The sequence below is a fragment of the Balaenoptera ricei genome, chromosome 4 (assembly GCF_028023285.1).
Source record: "Balaenoptera ricei isolate mBalRic1 chromosome 4, mBalRic1.hap2, whole genome shotgun sequence".
Classification (NCBI taxonomy): domain Eukaryota; kingdom Metazoa; phylum Chordata; class Mammalia; order Artiodactyla; family Balaenopteridae; genus Balaenoptera; species Balaenoptera ricei.
The window spans coordinates 67,478,152-67,494,853 of NC_082642.1; the positions used below are offsets into that span (position 1 = coordinate 67,478,152).

At 34.0% G+C, this 16,702-nt stretch overlaps 1 protein-coding gene and 1 non-coding gene across 6 annotated transcripts in view; both read left to right on the forward strand.

Moving 5' to 3' along the window:
• ECT2 (epithelial cell transforming 2) overlaps window positions 1-16,702 on the forward strand; it is a 69,380-nt gene that overhangs the window by 23,012 nt on the left and 29,666 nt on the right. For all 5 annotated transcript variants that reach the window (XR_009503071.1, XR_009503070.1, XM_059922006.1 and 2 more), the window contains 6 exons: window positions 7,613-7,681; window positions 8,821-8,931; window positions 9,587-9,683; window positions 11,626-11,707; window positions 14,518-14,596; window positions 14,990-15,109. Coding sequence is in view for 3 of the 5 variants with exons in the window: in XM_059922006.1 (XP_059777989.1) it covers window positions 7,613-7,681; window positions 8,821-8,931; window positions 9,587-9,683; window positions 11,626-11,707; window positions 14,518-14,596; window positions 14,990-15,109 (558 nt within the window). In the remaining 2 variants the exon portion in view is untranslated. The remainder of the gene's footprint in view (window positions 1-7,612; window positions 7,682-8,820; window positions 8,932-9,586; window positions 9,684-11,625; window positions 11,708-14,517; window positions 14,597-14,989; window positions 15,110-16,702) is intronic.
• LOC132365635 (U4 spliceosomal RNA) lies at window positions 313-453 on the forward strand. The gene has a single exon (XR_009503160.1). It is a non-coding gene; the product is annotated as a U4 spliceosomal RNA (small nuclear RNA).

Below are 16,702 nucleotides of genomic sequence, written 5' to 3' on the forward strand. Positions count from 1 at the left end.
TTGCTTTGGTTTGTTTGAAAAACTGTGAAGTTGGAAGGGACTCGAGATCATTTCATTCATTTCTCTCTATCTGTATGGTCAGATACATGCCAAAACCGTGTAAGACAATGCTATCCTCTTTTTAATGATTTTCCCTTGATGAAGGGTCCATGAATTCCAGGTATCAATCTCTCATAGTAAAGTAATTTTGGGACAGGTTTAGCTGAACCCTTAAAAGTAGTTTAGCATTATTTCCTCTTATTTTTCCTATGTGATGCCTGAGCAAAATTTATCAGTTTTCCTCTCAAAACAACCCACATTAATGTTTATTCCAGCTTTGTGCAGTGGCAATATCATAGCCAATGAGATTTATCTGAGGCGTGCTATTATTGCTGATTGAAAACTTTTCCCTAAATGTTTATTCTATATTATAATAAAAAGATCAATCTGAATTACAGAATGTTTTCAAACAAATACATTAACTTACTTTTGATTTTACTGCACATTGTGGACAAAAATATAAAAGATCTAGAAGTTAATAAAAATGCAATTTATCAAATGCTTGTATTTTGTATTTTATCAAAATCCTTGACCATATTTCACTTATTTCTAGATTTACAAGTAATTTTGAAGGAGGCTTTCTTTTCTTAAAAAGCTATAGAATCTCAGGCTAGTTTCTCCTTATTTGCAGTTAGGATTCTGGATATTTGAAGAGTAAAATTTTCTTGGAATGGTTTTTTTTTTTTTTTTTTTCCGTAAGAAACACTGAGAGGCATAAAGGTAGAGTGGAAAGGAAAGCAGGTTTTCATCTTGGTGTTTTACTACTAATTTGTGGATCACTTTGTGTTAGTCATTTAGCCAGTCTGGGTGTGCAAGTTCCCGTCCAATATAAAATGTGACATACTTTTTATGTGTATAGGATCATAATCTCAATTCAGAAAATCATGTTCTCTGATTGACTGGAGCTTTTTTTTAAAAAAGAAAAAAATATTTTTTTTTTTAACTAGATGAAAGAGTCTCTAAATTCTATAGTGCTTTCAAAAGTTTCATATACATAATTTCATATAATCCCATAATAACCCTCTTTTTCCACACTACCCTTATATTGCCCTCCTCGCTTCCATCTTCCCACCGGTAACCACTAGTTTGTTCTCTATATCTGTGAGGCTGCTTTTTTGTTTCATTCACTAGTGAGTCACTGGAGCTTTGAAAACGATGGTCACCCTTTAGTTTTCTAATGTGTAACATAATTTTTTAAGCTTCTTTTATAAACTTGGATTACCAGTATTTCAACTAGTAGTTGTTTTTTAGCTGATTTCAGGTTTGTCCTACATTTAAAATTTTAAAACCTGTGTTTTTTTCTACAGTGATGCCAATGTGTGCTGTCAAACATTTATTTGTAAAATAAAGGAGAAAAGGAAAAAGGAGTAGAAAAAACCTATAATCCCATAACCCAAATACTCCTAAAATTTTGTTGCATAACATTTTTTTTCTCTTTTGAATGTAGCCCACCATTTATCAAGTACTGCCACATCTATTGAACATTACCAAGAAGTTGATATTGTAATTGTCCACATTTTACAGATGTGAAACTGCTACATACAGAGATTAAATACCTTTTCTGAAGTCAGTCATATAATAAATTCTGGACACTGAACTTGAACCCTTTTTTGTCTAACTTCTAAGTCTGTTCTCCTAAACCCTAATGTTGTCTTGCCTCCCCCTTCTGATGAGATAAAATTGACATATAACATTGTATTAGTTTTAGGTGTACAACATAATGGATTGATATATGTATGTATTGCAAAATGGTCACCACAATAAGTTTAGTTAACATCTGCCACCACACATAGTTTTTTTTTTTTTTCCTTTGTGATGAGAACTTTTAAGATCTACTCTCAGCAACTTTCAGATATACAAAACAGTATTGTTAACTATAGTCACCATGCTCTACATTACAGCCTAAGGACTTATTTTTCTTATAACTGGAAGTTTGCACCTTTTGACCACGTTTACGCATTTCACCCACCCTCCTCCCCCTGCCTCTGGCAGCTACCAGTCTGTTCTCTGTATCTATGACGTTTTTTTTTTTAAAGATTCCACATGTAAGTGAGATCATATAGTATTTGTTTTCTCTGACTTATCTCACGTAGCATAATGCCCTCAAGGTCCATCCATGTTGTCACAGATGGCAGGATAACCTTCTTTTCATGGCTGAATAATATTTCATTGTATATACCACATTTTCTTTATCCATTAATTCATTTATGGACACTTAGTTTCTTTCCATGTCCTGACTATTACTAATGCTGTATTGCTTCTTGATTATCATGCTGTAGATTTATTCTTTTAATATGTAAATGAATAAACCGTGTAAATGTGGCTTAGGTTTGTACAGTTTTTCATATCATCTTATTGGTATGGTATTCCTGGGAAGCACTGGTATCTGTATTTTATAGCATTCCATAGTGGTTTCAGAGATGGACTGTGGAATAAAGTAGATTTGGGTTTGAAGTAAGGTAACTTTAATTGCTTCAGTTTTCTTATCTGTAAAATGGGTATAGTATATGAATCATGGGTGGTTGTGAAATTTTTATTCTCAATTTTTACATTTTTATAAGTCACTAAGCATAGTGCCTAACACTGAGCATTCAATAAATGACAATAGCAATTCATATTACCAATAAACTAAATTCAGAAGGCAAGTAAACTAATGTTTAGATGTTTTGTGAAGGACTAGAATCATTTTTTACCCACTGTGTTTACAACCATTGTCTGGCACTTAGATTTCTATCAGTAAATATTTGCTGAACATTGGTCATGCTGCTTTTAAATGTCCAAATCAGGACTGGAACTTAGTGTATTTTGTCATCCTAGATATCATGTGGATACCTTTAGCCTTATTCTTAATTTGCCTCCAACTTTTAGCATGCTAATATTTAGATTAAGTTGAGAATTTTTGAGATTGTTATGAACACCTCTTTTCCTATGTGTGAATTTTTCCTTTTCAGGGCTAATCACCATTGGTCCTTGATGTGCAAATGCCTGCTTTTGTATGGAACTATGATGAAACAAAAGAGAAAGGAAAGGGTTGGAGGGAGAAGGTTTTCTTTCTGTGTTTATGCTTTGTTATTTGCTAATTTAGTGTAAGTCCTAAGGTACCTTGTACTTGTTTCAGGAACAGGTGTATACTGGGAAATCTGTTAATTTGGTGTATTGTGAGCTAAGCAAAAGAGAAACCCATCTTGTATAAAAATAGATGGTAACAGGACAGAAGAAATCTTAGCGAGGAAGAAGAGAAGGAAGGAACTTAGCTTTCTTAATCCCATCTGCTTACAACTTCCTCTACTTTTGCAATATGCTTTGGGAGCTATGCTCTATGTCTTAGAACTATAGAGTTCCCCTTTCTTATGGTCAGGAGGTAACTTTGGGAGCATCCGATGGAGAATTGTGTAATGGACAAGGAGGAGACATGTCCCAGGGTCTGTACGAAACTGAGTCAAGCATATTCCTACAGAAACATTGTAAGAAATGGTGGCACTATGAATAATGCTCTTTGGGGCTCGCCTGCCCACCTGACTCCCCGTTTCTGATGGGGAGAACTGTGGTACAGATCAAGTAGAATGACGTAGAATCAGGAGTCAGACAAGCCTGAGTATGAATACTGGTTCACAACTGTGTGATTTGGGACAAATTAATGTCTCTAAGCCTTAGTTTCTTTACTTAGTCCCTGAGCTAACAGTTGATTAGGGCAGAGATCTTTATTTAATCAACAAGCACGAGGATTTAAAGGTTAACCAGAAACAGTAGACTATTTTTCAGATCCCCTAGAGATTATTTTGCTTTCTGATAACAATATTCTTATATAAGTATATGCAGTCATCCTGTAATTTTTTACACTTTAAAAATGTACCACTAGATTATATTGGCAGAGCTATAAGTTTTTTTTTTTTTTTGCGTCACAGTTTTCCAAATATCTCCCTTATTTATATTAAATACATAGGAAAATATAGTTAATAGCTTATTGAGCACTACTATAGGGTTAGGGTTAGGGTTTCTTCTAAGTGCTATACAAGTATTAACTAATTTAATCCTTTATGAGATAGTCATTACTATCCTCAGTTTTCATAATAGAAAATTGAAGCACTTTAAGGTTAAGTAACTTGCCTAACAGCACAAAACTAACAGGCTCTAGAACCAGTATTTAAAACGAACTGGTCAGTGCCAGAATTCACTACATTATATTGTTCCAAGATTAGTCTTATTTATAATCTTTTTCTTCTTTTGTTTCTTTCAAGTGCAATTTTAAACAGTTAAATCTTAGTTCTTGACTCTGTGAGCTGTTAAATTATTCTTGCTTGAGTTCACCTTTATGCTATTGGAAGTAAATTTTTTTCCTTTTGGCGTTTCTGAATCTGCAGAATATAGGGTAGTGGTTCTTAAATTATTTGGTCTCAGGGTCCCTTTTCATTCTTAAAAATGACTGAGGAACTTATGTTTATATGGGTTTTATCTATTGGTATTAACTGTTTTTGAAATTAAAACAAAAATTGAATAGTATTTTTAAAAATGCCTCAGTTTTTTTAACAGCTGTATTGAGGTACATTTTACATCTTTAAATTCAACCTTTTTAAAATATACGATTCAATGATTTTAATAACTTTACCAAGTCATGCAACCACCACCATAAATCCATTTTAGAGCATTTCACCTTCCCCATTAAGATCCTTCATACCCATTTGTAGTTAATCCCAATTCCTAGCCCCGGGTCCAGGCAACCACTAATCTACTTTCTTATGAATTTGCCTTTTCTAGACACTTCATATAAATGTGAATATATAATATGTGGTGTCTTATGTCTGGCTTCTTTCACTTAGCATATTCTTGAATTTCATCTATGATTTAGTACGTTAGTAGTTTGTTCCTGTGTGTGGCCAGATAATAGTCTATTATACAGCTATGCTACATTTCTTTATCCATTCACCAACTGATGGAAATTTAGGTTGTTTTCAGTTTTTGGCTGTTAGGAATAATGCTGATACGAACATTATGTGCAAATCTTCGTTTGAGCATGCTTTCATTCTCTTCCGTAGATACTTAGGAGTAGTAGAATTGCTAGGTCATATTGGTAGTCTTATATTTAAAATTTTTGAGAAACTGCCAGGTTTTTACATCATTTTATATTCTCACCAGTAATGTATAAGAGTTCAGATTTCTACACGTTCTTGCCAATACTTATCCTTTTTCTTTTATAGCCATTCTGGGATGTGAAGTGATTTTGATTTACATTTCCCTAATGATTAATGATGTTGAGCATCTTTTCATGTGCTTGTTAGCCATTCATATATTACCTTTGTGAAATGTGTGCTTAGATCTGGTGCCCATTTTTTGGTTGGGTTGTTTGTTGTCTTACTGAGTTGTAAGAGTTCTCTGTAAACTATAGATACAAGTCCTTTATCAGCTATGTGTTTTGCAGGTATTTCCTCCCAGCCTGTTGTTGCTTGTCATTTCATTTATTTAGTGGTGTCTTTTGAAGTACCAAAAGTTTTAATTTTGATGAAGTCCTGTTTATCCATTTTTTAAAATGTAATGTGCTTTTGGTGTCATATCTAAGAAATTTTTTCCTAACCCAAGGTTTTGAAGATTTTCTCCTATATTTTCTTCTAGAGGTTGTATTGTTTTAACTCTTACAATTAGGTCTAGAACTGATCTTGAGTTCATTTTTGGCTGAGGTGAGGGTTTAAGTTCATCTTTTTTTGTGTGGATATCCAGTTTTAAAAACATACATTAATAAATTTAAAGTAATAATGACTCATTATATGATAGCATAAATAACATGTTCTTTTTGAAAAATAACTAATTTCCAAAACAGAAATAGTGAGGAGTGATGTTGGTTTATGGTTTTTTTTTTTTCTGTCTGGCTTAATAGAAGACTATTTCTCCTGCCTACTTCTTAATTCATTCTGTTGCAGTATCACACATCATATGTATAGCCTCTAGAAAACTCTGTTGTATCCTTATGAGAGAATTAGAATAAAAAAGTCAAATAATGCCTTAGTATTGTAATAAAAATAGTTTAATCTCATGGATCCCACTAAAAATGTGTGTTTGGGGGGGGGTCTGCATGTAACACTTTGAAAAGCTCTTGTATAAGTTTATTGATTAATTTCTACTTTAAAGTCACTTTTAGGATTTCAATTAGGGCGTGTCATTTCTTGGCATCTCATTTTATCATCTGATTTGTGTTTTATTTTATTATCCTAGAAAGCTTTTAAGTGTCTTCTAAATTTTTGCAAATATGTAGTATTTTAGGATGATGATTGAGAAATTTTATAGGCCAGGGATTAGCAAACTATAGTCAGTGGACCAAATCCAGCCAATTTAGGATTTTGGTAAAGTTTTGCTTGTTTTGATAAGGAAAGTTTTATTGATACACAGCCACACACAATCATTTATGTATTATCTATGGCTCCTTCCACTCTACAAGGACAGAGTTGAGGATGTGTGACAGAAACCTTGTGGCCTGCAAGCCTTAAAATACTTACCTTCTGTCCCTTTAAGTAAAGTTTGCTGACCCCGTTATAGATTACAGTTTCTAATGGCTGATGCTTCAGCAGCAAGATCAAAAGTAGTTTTCTATAATTAATTAATTCTATAATTAATCACACCATCAGCTTTATAGTTAATAATTAGAAAAGATACTGAACTACCACATCATACTGGGAAGTTAGACTTAGTCTTTTTTTTTTTAAATAAATTTATTTATTTTTATTTTTTTGTTTTTGCCTGCGTTGGGTCTTTGCTGCTGCTCACGGGCTTTTTCCTAGTTGCGGCAAGTGGGGGCTACTCTTCGTTGCAGTGCACGGGCTTCTCATTGCGGTGGCTTCTCTTGTTGCGGAGCATGGGCCCTAGGTGCGTGGGCTTCAGTAGTTGTGGTGCGCGGGCTCAGTAGTTGCGGCTCACGGGCTTAGTTGCTCCACGGCATGTGGGATCTTCCCGGATCAGGGCTTGAGCCCTTGTCCCCTGCATTGGCAGGTGGATTCTTAACCACTGCGCCACCCAGGGAAGTCCCTAGACTTAAGTCTTATTGACTTGACATTCTTTATATTTTCCTAATTATTTTTCTTTTCTTTTCTTTTTTTTTTTTTTTAAATTAATTTATTTATTTATGGCTGTGTTGGGTCTTCGTTTCTGTACGAGGGCTTTCTTCTAGTTGTGGCAAGCGGGGGCCACTCTTCATCGCGGTGCGCGGGCCTCTCACTATCGCGGCCTCTCTTGTTGCAGAGCACAGGCTCCAGACGCGCAGGCTCAGTAATTGTGACTCACGGGCCCAGTTGCTCCGCGGCATGTGGGATCTTCCCAGACCAGGGCTCGAACCCGTGTCCCCTGCATTGGCAGGCAGACTCTCAACCACTGCGCCACCAGGGAAGCCCCCTAATTATTTTTCAAAGGATATTTTCCTCATAGTCAAAAAGTTAATTTCTTATTGAGGAGAAAGAATGTTATTAATTGTTATACACATCAAATTAAGATACATTGTAAAGTGCATCTTTCAAATGAATATCTTAAATATTAAAAGATGTTAAAGGGATTGTCAAAATCAATCTCCTAGTCCCATTTTGTGTTTTTTCAGGATGATCTTGAAGACCTTATTGTTAATTGGGATGAAAGCAAAAGTATTGGTGATATCTTTCTTAAATATGTAAGTATTTTATTTCTTTTTTAAGTTTTCAGATTAAAGTATCATCTCAACAAGGACTGGCAGGGAATGAAAGTTACCTGTTTAAATGTGAGAGCTTTTTAAACACTTTGACATAGTTGTGTTTGTAAAATATATTAGAAGTGTTCTTGTCTTCTGAAACATGCCTTCTATATACAGTCTAACACTTTCTTGATAGCTTAAGGTCATCATTAGGAACACTAATTGTTGTATTGTGCTACAAACATTTTACTATATATCATGTTATTTGCCTCTTATAAATAGCCACAGATTAATGATTTTTTTAAATTTTTCAGTAATCGAGTTTTAGTCATTTCTTTCCTTAGTTGATAGCAGTTTTTACTGTCTTTGTGTCTGCATAAAAGTTTCTAATGAACTGTTTCATCTCTAAGATAAGAACAACATAGTTTATCAAATAAAGTATATTAATTTTGGATGAGGTGCTGTGAATAGGATTTATAAATTTCTGTCAGTCTCTTTGGATATGACTTATAAGTTTCACTGCCTTGGATTCTTGCCCATTTGTTTTTGTTTTCCGAGGTCTCCTAACTTTAATCTTTTCCCTATATCCCTTAGATGTTTTTTTTTTCTGGTTGGTTGAGAATTCCAAATATGCAAATTATTGTCCCATATCTTTTTGATACCTGTTAGTCTCAATTAGTCAAGACATTTTCCTTTTTTTTGTTTTCATTTTACCCAGTACAGTTGGTCTTTTAATGGTGGTTTGGATCCTTCAGTAGATAATAGCATGTTCTTGGATTCTGCATAGATCAACTATAATTACTATACTCTGAATTTATAGAAGTTTTAAAACTTTGTCATGTTTATATCAATACTATAAGCTTTAATATACTTCTTTTTCTTTTTGAGTCTTTATTTGCTTTTCAGGCTTTAGGCTCTGGGTACCAATTGATGCATTTTGTTTAGCAGTTAACTCAGTAGTTAGTGAAAAGTTTATAAAATAAATTCCTGTACTTAACTTGAGAAGAAACTTATTTTAAACTTTTATTTTGGGTCCAGTATGTCAGATTTTGACTATTGATTATTCAACTTTAAGTTTCATTGACTAAGGGTAACATCCATTACCAATTAATATGTTGTTTTTTTTTAATTGTTGCTAGTCAAAAGATTTGGTAAAAACGTACCCTCCCTTTGTGAACTTCTTTGAAATGAGCAAGGAAACAATTATTAAATGTGAAAAACAGAAACCAAGATTTCATGCTTTTCTGAAGGTAATGTACATTTCTTTCAAATAAAAATCTAAGGAGTTCATTAAAATTATACTTTTAGTAAAAATGTATCCATGTAAGAACACCTTAATGTTATCTGTTAACTTTAGCTTTACCTGAGAGTGGCAGTGATGTTTGACTTCTCAAGTTTTGACATGCTACAAGCAGGATCCAAGAGGCAGCTGAATGAATATGAGTGTTGTCTGTGGTTTTTTTTTTTCTTTTTAAATTTATGCACGTTTTAGTTCTCAAACACCTCTAAAAATTTTCCGATGAGTTTTGTTTTGCTTTTAATGATTTTATTTTCTTACCAGTGCCTTACTTTGTTTATCCAAATGGTATCAGCATAATTAATATTTTAAATTTGTTTTTTTTCTTTTGAATGGTGTAGATGTAAGAGAAACTCAAATGAAATGTACACGAATGCTTAGAGAACTCACTCTCTGTTTAAGGTGTTAGTCCTTGGCTTGCCAGGAGGCCATTTCAGGCCTTGGGGGATTATTTAGCCACAGTAATCTGCCAGAGAACAACTGCCACCCTACTTCTCCTCTTAGTTCTTATCAGGGCACAAATGATAAAAGTGTAATCTAATAAATGTAATGTCTAATCTTTGGAGAAAACCTTTTAAGTAATTATTGAATAAATTAATTCCTTTCAGATAAACCAAGCTAAACCAGAATGTGGACGGCAAAGCCTTGTTGAACTTCTCATCCGACCAGTACAGAGGTTACCCAGTGTTGCATTACTTTTAAATGGTACTTGTCTGATCTGTTTCCAGACAATTTTGGATGTTTCTATGGAATTGTTTTGTTCTAAAAAATTTGAAAAATTTCTTATTTTCAAAATGCTCTTAGGTTTCAGCTTTAAAGCTTATATCTTTTACATAGGAAATATCTTTATGGATAATCTGAATAATCACTGGTGCTACAGAAATTCACTCTGGCTTAAAATGCTTTATTTGTTGTGATGTCAGTTATATTGACTAGTATTGTTCTCTTTGTCTCTCTACTAAAAGTCTTCTTATATTTCATGGTGCATCACTGATTTCACAATCAGTTTACATCCACACGAAATTCACCCACAAAATCACAAGATCAGAGATGATTAATATGTCTCAAGTTATTTAGTCTTTTTCTGAATCTTAGTAAAAGTTCTTTATGCTTCATTTTATGCTTTTTTTTTCTTACATTGTGCAGAACACTCTTGAAACATACATCCATTTATTCTAAAACTTAAACTACAGATACCAATGAAAGAGATTTTTATAGCAGAGTCAATTTTTATGAATAAATATGAATAAATTATGGCTGCATGAAAAGAAAGGCATATTTATATGCTTTTATATTTGCCTGACTAAAGTAGTGAATAGTTCTAGGACAGTCAATTTTTTTTTTAATTTTTTAATTTATTTGTTTATTTATTTATTTATGGCTGTGTTGGGTCTTCGTTTCTGTGCGAGGGCTTTCTCTAGTTGCGGCAAGTGGAGGTCACTCTTCATCGCGGTGCGCGGGCCTCTCACTATCGCGGCCTCTCTTGTTGCGGAGCACAGGCTCCAGATGCACAGGCTCAGTAATTGTGGCTCATGGGCCTAGTTGCTCCGTGGCATGTGGGATCTTCCCAGACCAGGGCTCGAACCCGTGTCCCCTGCATTGGCAGGCAGATTCTCAACCACTGCGCCACCAGGGAAGCCCAGGACAGTCAATTTTTATATTTTTTAAATTTAAGTATGAAAATTAAATTACAAATAGGAATAAGTATAATAAAGCATTTTAGTCCCCAAACCTTAACTACAGTAGTGTGTGTAGCAGATAAGGAGGCTAAATTTGTGACTGTTTAATCTATTATTGTCTTTAAAGTATATTGGTTAAGCTATGAGTTATGGTTGTAACTACAAAAATTGATCATTTTTATTCTCTTTGAGGTTATCTAATGTAGTTCAGAATTACTAGCATATGAGATGATTTCCCCAGTCTTTAAAAGCTATCCTGTTTTACAGATTATAAGAAGAATATATGAATACATGAACTTTTAACTTTACAAAGCAGGGTATTTTTTTAATTTATCTTCATTATTGTTTCATTAAGTACTTATAGGAATCCCATCAAATGTTGTCATGACTAAAATGAACTTGATTTCTAAGCCTTTCTTCTATCATTCCACTTAAAAGATTAGGTGGGCCTGGTATTAGGGAACAAACGGTTAGATGGAACATTATAAGCAACTTGGATAAGAAGAGTCAAAGTGTAAGCATCTCATGAACCTACAAACTAAACAAAACCATCTCTTGAGGACACCAACTGCTCTCTGTGATGGAGCCATGGACCCCGCTATGAAATATAGCATATATAATGATTTCTTAGCTAATTGAGAATCATGTGTTTTCCTTCAGCACTATGGAGAGAGTTTGAAGAATATGGGAGTCCTCAAGCTTTACTAGAAGGGAATTGAAATAGTGTAAGAAAATCTGTTACATATTCTGGAAATTTAGTCAACGAAAAAACATGGAAACTTTAATACATTTAAGAGGAGAGCTCTTAAAAGGAAACATTGCATAAAACATTTTTAAAAGTAAAAGTTAGATATTATTTTTTAAAAATTAATCAACCTGTATCTATCAAAGTGGACAGCATTTTTAAGTCATAGTTGGAAAACCACTGAATTTTTTTTAATCATAGAGAAAACATTTTATCATTACAGATCTTAAGAAGCATACAGCTGAAGAAAATCCTGACAAAAGCACTCTAGAAAAGGCTATTGGATCACTAAAGGAGGTAATGACGTAAGTACATTATTTCAATTTTTTATTGCTCCTTAGATTTAGAATGGAATTGGTAGAACAATTAGAATCATAAATGGTGAGAAAAATATCAATAGCAAAATTCTGTAATAGTATCTAAATTATTTTATAGTAGTGTAGTCACACATTAAAATGTTAGAAGTATTGTTAAGCATACAATAATTAAAAACATATTTCTGAAGGTATTGAACTATTATTTATTTATTTATTTATTTATTTATTTATTTATGGCTGTGTTGGGTCTTCGTTTCTGCGCGAGGGCTTTCTCTAGCTGCGGCAAGTGGGGGCCACCCTTCATCGCGGTGCGCGGGCCTCTCACCATCGCGGCCTCTCTTGTTGCGGAGCACAGGCTCCAGACGCGCAGGCTCAGTAATTGTGGCTCACGGGCCTAGTTGCTCTGCGGCATGTGGGATCCTCCCAGACCGGGGCTCAAACCCGTGTCCCCTGTGTTGGCAGGCAGACTCCCAACCACTGCGCCACCAGGGAAGCCCGGTATTGAACTATTATGCAGAGAGTAACAATGGTTTAGAAATTTGAAAATGTTATAAATACAGTAGTAGACATTTTCTTCATATACCTCCAGTCTTAGCTTGTTTTTGTCTTCATATTCTTATAAACTACCCAAATGGAAATTGGGAATTTGACCATGATGAAAAGAAGAAGTTTATAATACTTTTTTCACATTAGCTTTGACTTTTTGTTTCTTACTTTGAATTCTATGGAATTAAATTGATACGGTTTGTTGGAGATGTATTAAAAGTATACACTCAAAGAAATTTACTAGGGAACTTGATTGTTAAATTTAAGCTGTTTACTGTAGGTTTAACTTGGAGACATAGCACTGATCAGAAATGATTTTTTCCAGACTAATATGATCAGAATTGAAAACTCTGTTGCTGTTCATTGTTTTGCTTCATGAAGGGCGAGGGCATTTCACCTCTTTGAGCTTTACATATAAGCATATTCAATAGATTTAAATGATTTCTGAGATTCCATGAGGTGCTTCTATGTGAAATAGCGTTTCTTAAAAATACTTGCAAAGGAGCTCCTAGAGAGAAACGTTACTAGCTCTAGTGAAAGGATCCAGCAGTAGTATAATGCTCAAATTAATGAATACCAGCTTCTGTTGCTGCTGAAAGCATTATACATATTTTGGCTTTTACTTATGTTTATATATTATATGTTAATCAGCCAGCCTTCATGCTTTTGCTTTGTTATTTTGGGATCAGGATGATAGTGTTTTTCAACACTTTGTGGTTTAACATACTCACACATTATTTTCCTTGATCCTTTCTATGAACTACGAATTAAGCAGTGAGTGTTAACATATTTTCATAAAAGAAAAAAGCTTTTAGTTTTGTTGATTTTTTTCTATTATTTTTATATTCTCTATTTCATTCATTTTCACTCTGATCTTTATGATTTCCTTTTTTCCTGCTTGCTTTAGATTTAGCTTGCTCTTCCCCCCCGCCCCCCAGTGTCTTACAGTAGAAGGTTAGGATACTGATTGGAGATCATTTTTTTAATTGTACACTTCTTTTTTTTCCACTTCTTTAAATTTATTTATTTATTTATTTTTGGCTGCACTGGGTCTTCGTTGCTGTGCGCGGGCTTTCTCTAGTTGTGGCGAGCGGGGGCTACTCTTCATTGCGGTGCGCGGGCTTCTCATTGTGGTAGCTTCTCCTGTTGTGGAGCACAGGCTCTAGACGTGCAGGCTTCAGTAGTCGTGGCACGTGGGCTCTAGAGCAAGGCTCAGAAGTTGTGGCGCACAGGCTTAGTTGCTCTGCAGCATGTGGGATCTTCCTGGACCAGGGCTCCAACCCGTGTCCCCTGCATTGGCAGGCAGATTCTCAACCACTGTGCCACCAGGGAAGCCCCTAATTGTACACTTTTATAGCTATAAATTTCCCTTTAACCATTGCTTTAGTCATATTCCATAAATTTTGTGTTTTTGTTTATCTGAAAGTATTTTCTAATTTCCCTTGTGATTACTTCTTGATCCATTGGTTGTGTAGGAGTGTTTTGGCTAATTCCCACATATTTGTGAATTTTCAAAGTTTCCTTTTGTTATCAATTTCTGATTTCACTTCATTGTTTATGGAAAATATACTTTGTATTATTTCAGTCCTTTCAAACTTTTTGAGGCCTATTTTATGGCTTATCCTGGGGAATGTTCCATGTACACTTGAGAATATATTGTGCTCTTTTTCATCATTTTACTTTCAGTCTATTTATGTCTTTGTGTGTAAAGTATATCTTTCGTAGACAAGATATAATTGGCCTTGCACTGTTTCCTGTCTCACAGGAATTGACTTCCAGTGACTTGAGAACCCTGTTTCTTTATACTTTGATGGTTTTTTTTTTTAGTTGTTTCAGGCAGAGTATATTTTTTTCCTCCTTATTCCATCTTGTCCAGTAGTCTTAATTTTTATTTCAGTGAAATGATTAGCATATGACTTAGGAATGATTTGCATAAAACCTTACCTGAACTTACAGTTAGATTATGTTAACCTGAAGTTTATACCAGTGTAACGTATTTTAGGAAGTATATAGTGAGTATAGTTTAAAAAAAAGACAGAATATAGTAAGGACTAAAGCAAAATATACTTTTCTGAAGGGTTGTATGAAATGTTTTTTAATGTAGTGGGATACTTTTAGGGAATATTTTAACAGATACAAGTATCAAAATTAAGATAGACTCACATGGAAGGATTTTTGTTTGTGACACGAGATGTATGTATGTACAGTTTTTATAGTCTGTTGTTCTAAAAGTAACCTTATTAATTTTTCAGCCATATTAATGAGGATAAGAGAAAGACAGAAGCTCAAAAGCAAATTTTCGATGTTGTTTATGAAGTAGATGGATGTCCAGTAGGTATTCATTTTTGATGATTGTCAACTTATTTTCTTTTTCTTGTTAACAGTTGACCCTTGAACAACTGGGAGTTAAGGGCACTTGCCCCACCAGTGCAGTAGAAAATCTGCATATAACTTTATAGTTGGCTCTTTGTTTCTGTGGTTCTGTATTCATGGATTCAACCAACTGTGGATCGTGTAGTACTGTAGTACTTATTTATTGAAAAAAAAAACTGTGTATAAGTGGACCAGCACAGTTCAAACCTGTGTTGTTAAAGGCTCAACTGTATTTCAATTCTGCAGTTATAATATAAACAGAATCTCAACACAACTTTCTTTTAAATTTTAACTTTTAAAAATTATTTGCTATAAAGTAATCTCTTTTATTAATATTTTCAATCTATCCAGGCTAATCTTTTATCTTCTCACCGAAGCTTAGTTCAGCGAGTTGAAACAGTTTCTCTAGGTGAGCACCCCTGTGACAGAGGAGAACAAGTAACCCTCTTCCTCTTCAATGACTGCCTAGAGGTAAAGTTGTCCTTAATACAGTATAATAACATTGCTGTTTTGTGTGACTTCACTGAATGTTTAAAACCAAACCTTGATTTAATTACAATAACTTTAATTAAGTGATTAAAGTAAATAAGCTTAAAGTAAAGTGAACTTAATCACATTTTTTTGATGAGACTGGTTGTTGATTTAATACTATTAATTGAATGCTTTTAGGAGAAGGCCTAATATTAAGAAATGTGATGATTTTTCATGACTTCAAATCCAAGTCACAATGAAAATTTAGTTTATTTCCATGCAAATAAATGCTTCGGTGAAGAATTTTAGGAACTTCTTGTATCTCTGTATATTTCTTCAAGATTTACAAAATAATTATGAGTTCTTTTTGAAATTTAAGTAGATTTTTCCAGCAAAGAAATCAGTATTTTGTTGAAGAAGAAGATAACTTGATTATTTAATATAATGAATTTATAATCCCCTGATTTCTTCCTTAAATCTGCAGGTTTTAGAGTGAGTTAATTGTCAGTTTATCAGATGCGGTGCAATGATTCTAATTCTAAAATTCTTATCTATCCAAATTAAATTTTTTCCCCATATTACTCCTACAGGCAGATTGAATTATATTTATGTGCTTTTTCAACCCCTTTCTTTCATTCTTTTATTCGTGTATTTTTAATCAACTAAACAGTCTAATTGGGGGATATAAAGGAATGTATTTTCCTTCATCTCAGAAGATAGAACACATTCTGTCTTCTAACGATAAAGTCATTAACCAGGAGACTCATTTGACATTTGTGTTATTGGGTAACTTTTTGTTGCATTCATTGAAGTGATTTGATGAGTTGCCTTTTTCTTTAAAATTTATACTTCTTCCTTTTATTCCTTTCTACTTCACTTCTTATCTAGTGCTACCCTCTTGTATCATGCACATTAGTTTTTTTTTTTTTTAACATCTTTATTGGAGTATAATTGATTTACAATGGTGTGTTAGTTTCTGCTTTATAACAAAATGAATCAGCCGTACATATACATATATCCCGATATCTCCTCCCGCTTGCATTTCCCTCCCACCATCCCTATCCCACCCCACTAGGTGGTCACAAAGCACCAAGCTGATCTCCCTATGCTATGTGGCTTCTTCCCACTAGCTGTCAGTTTTACATTTGGTAGTGTATATATGTCCATGCCACTCTTTCACTTCGTCCCAGTTTACCCTTCACCCTCCCCATGTCCTCAAGTCCATTCTCTACGTCTGCATCTTTATTCCTGTCCTGCCCCTAGGTTCTTCAGAACCTTTTTTTTTTTTGTATTCCATATATATGTGTTACCATATGGTATTTGTTTTTCTCTTTCTGACTTAACTTCACTCTGTATGACAGACTCTAGGTCCATCCACCTCACTACAAATAACTCAGTTTTGTTTCTTTTTATGGCTGAGTAATATTCCATTGTATATATGTGCCACATCTTCTTTATCCATTCATCTGTTGATGGACAGACACTTAGGTTGCTTCCATGTCCTGGCTATTATAAATAGAGCTGAAATGAACATGTGGTACACGACTCTTTGTTTTTCTGGGTTTTTTGGGTTATTATTTTTAATTTTTCAAT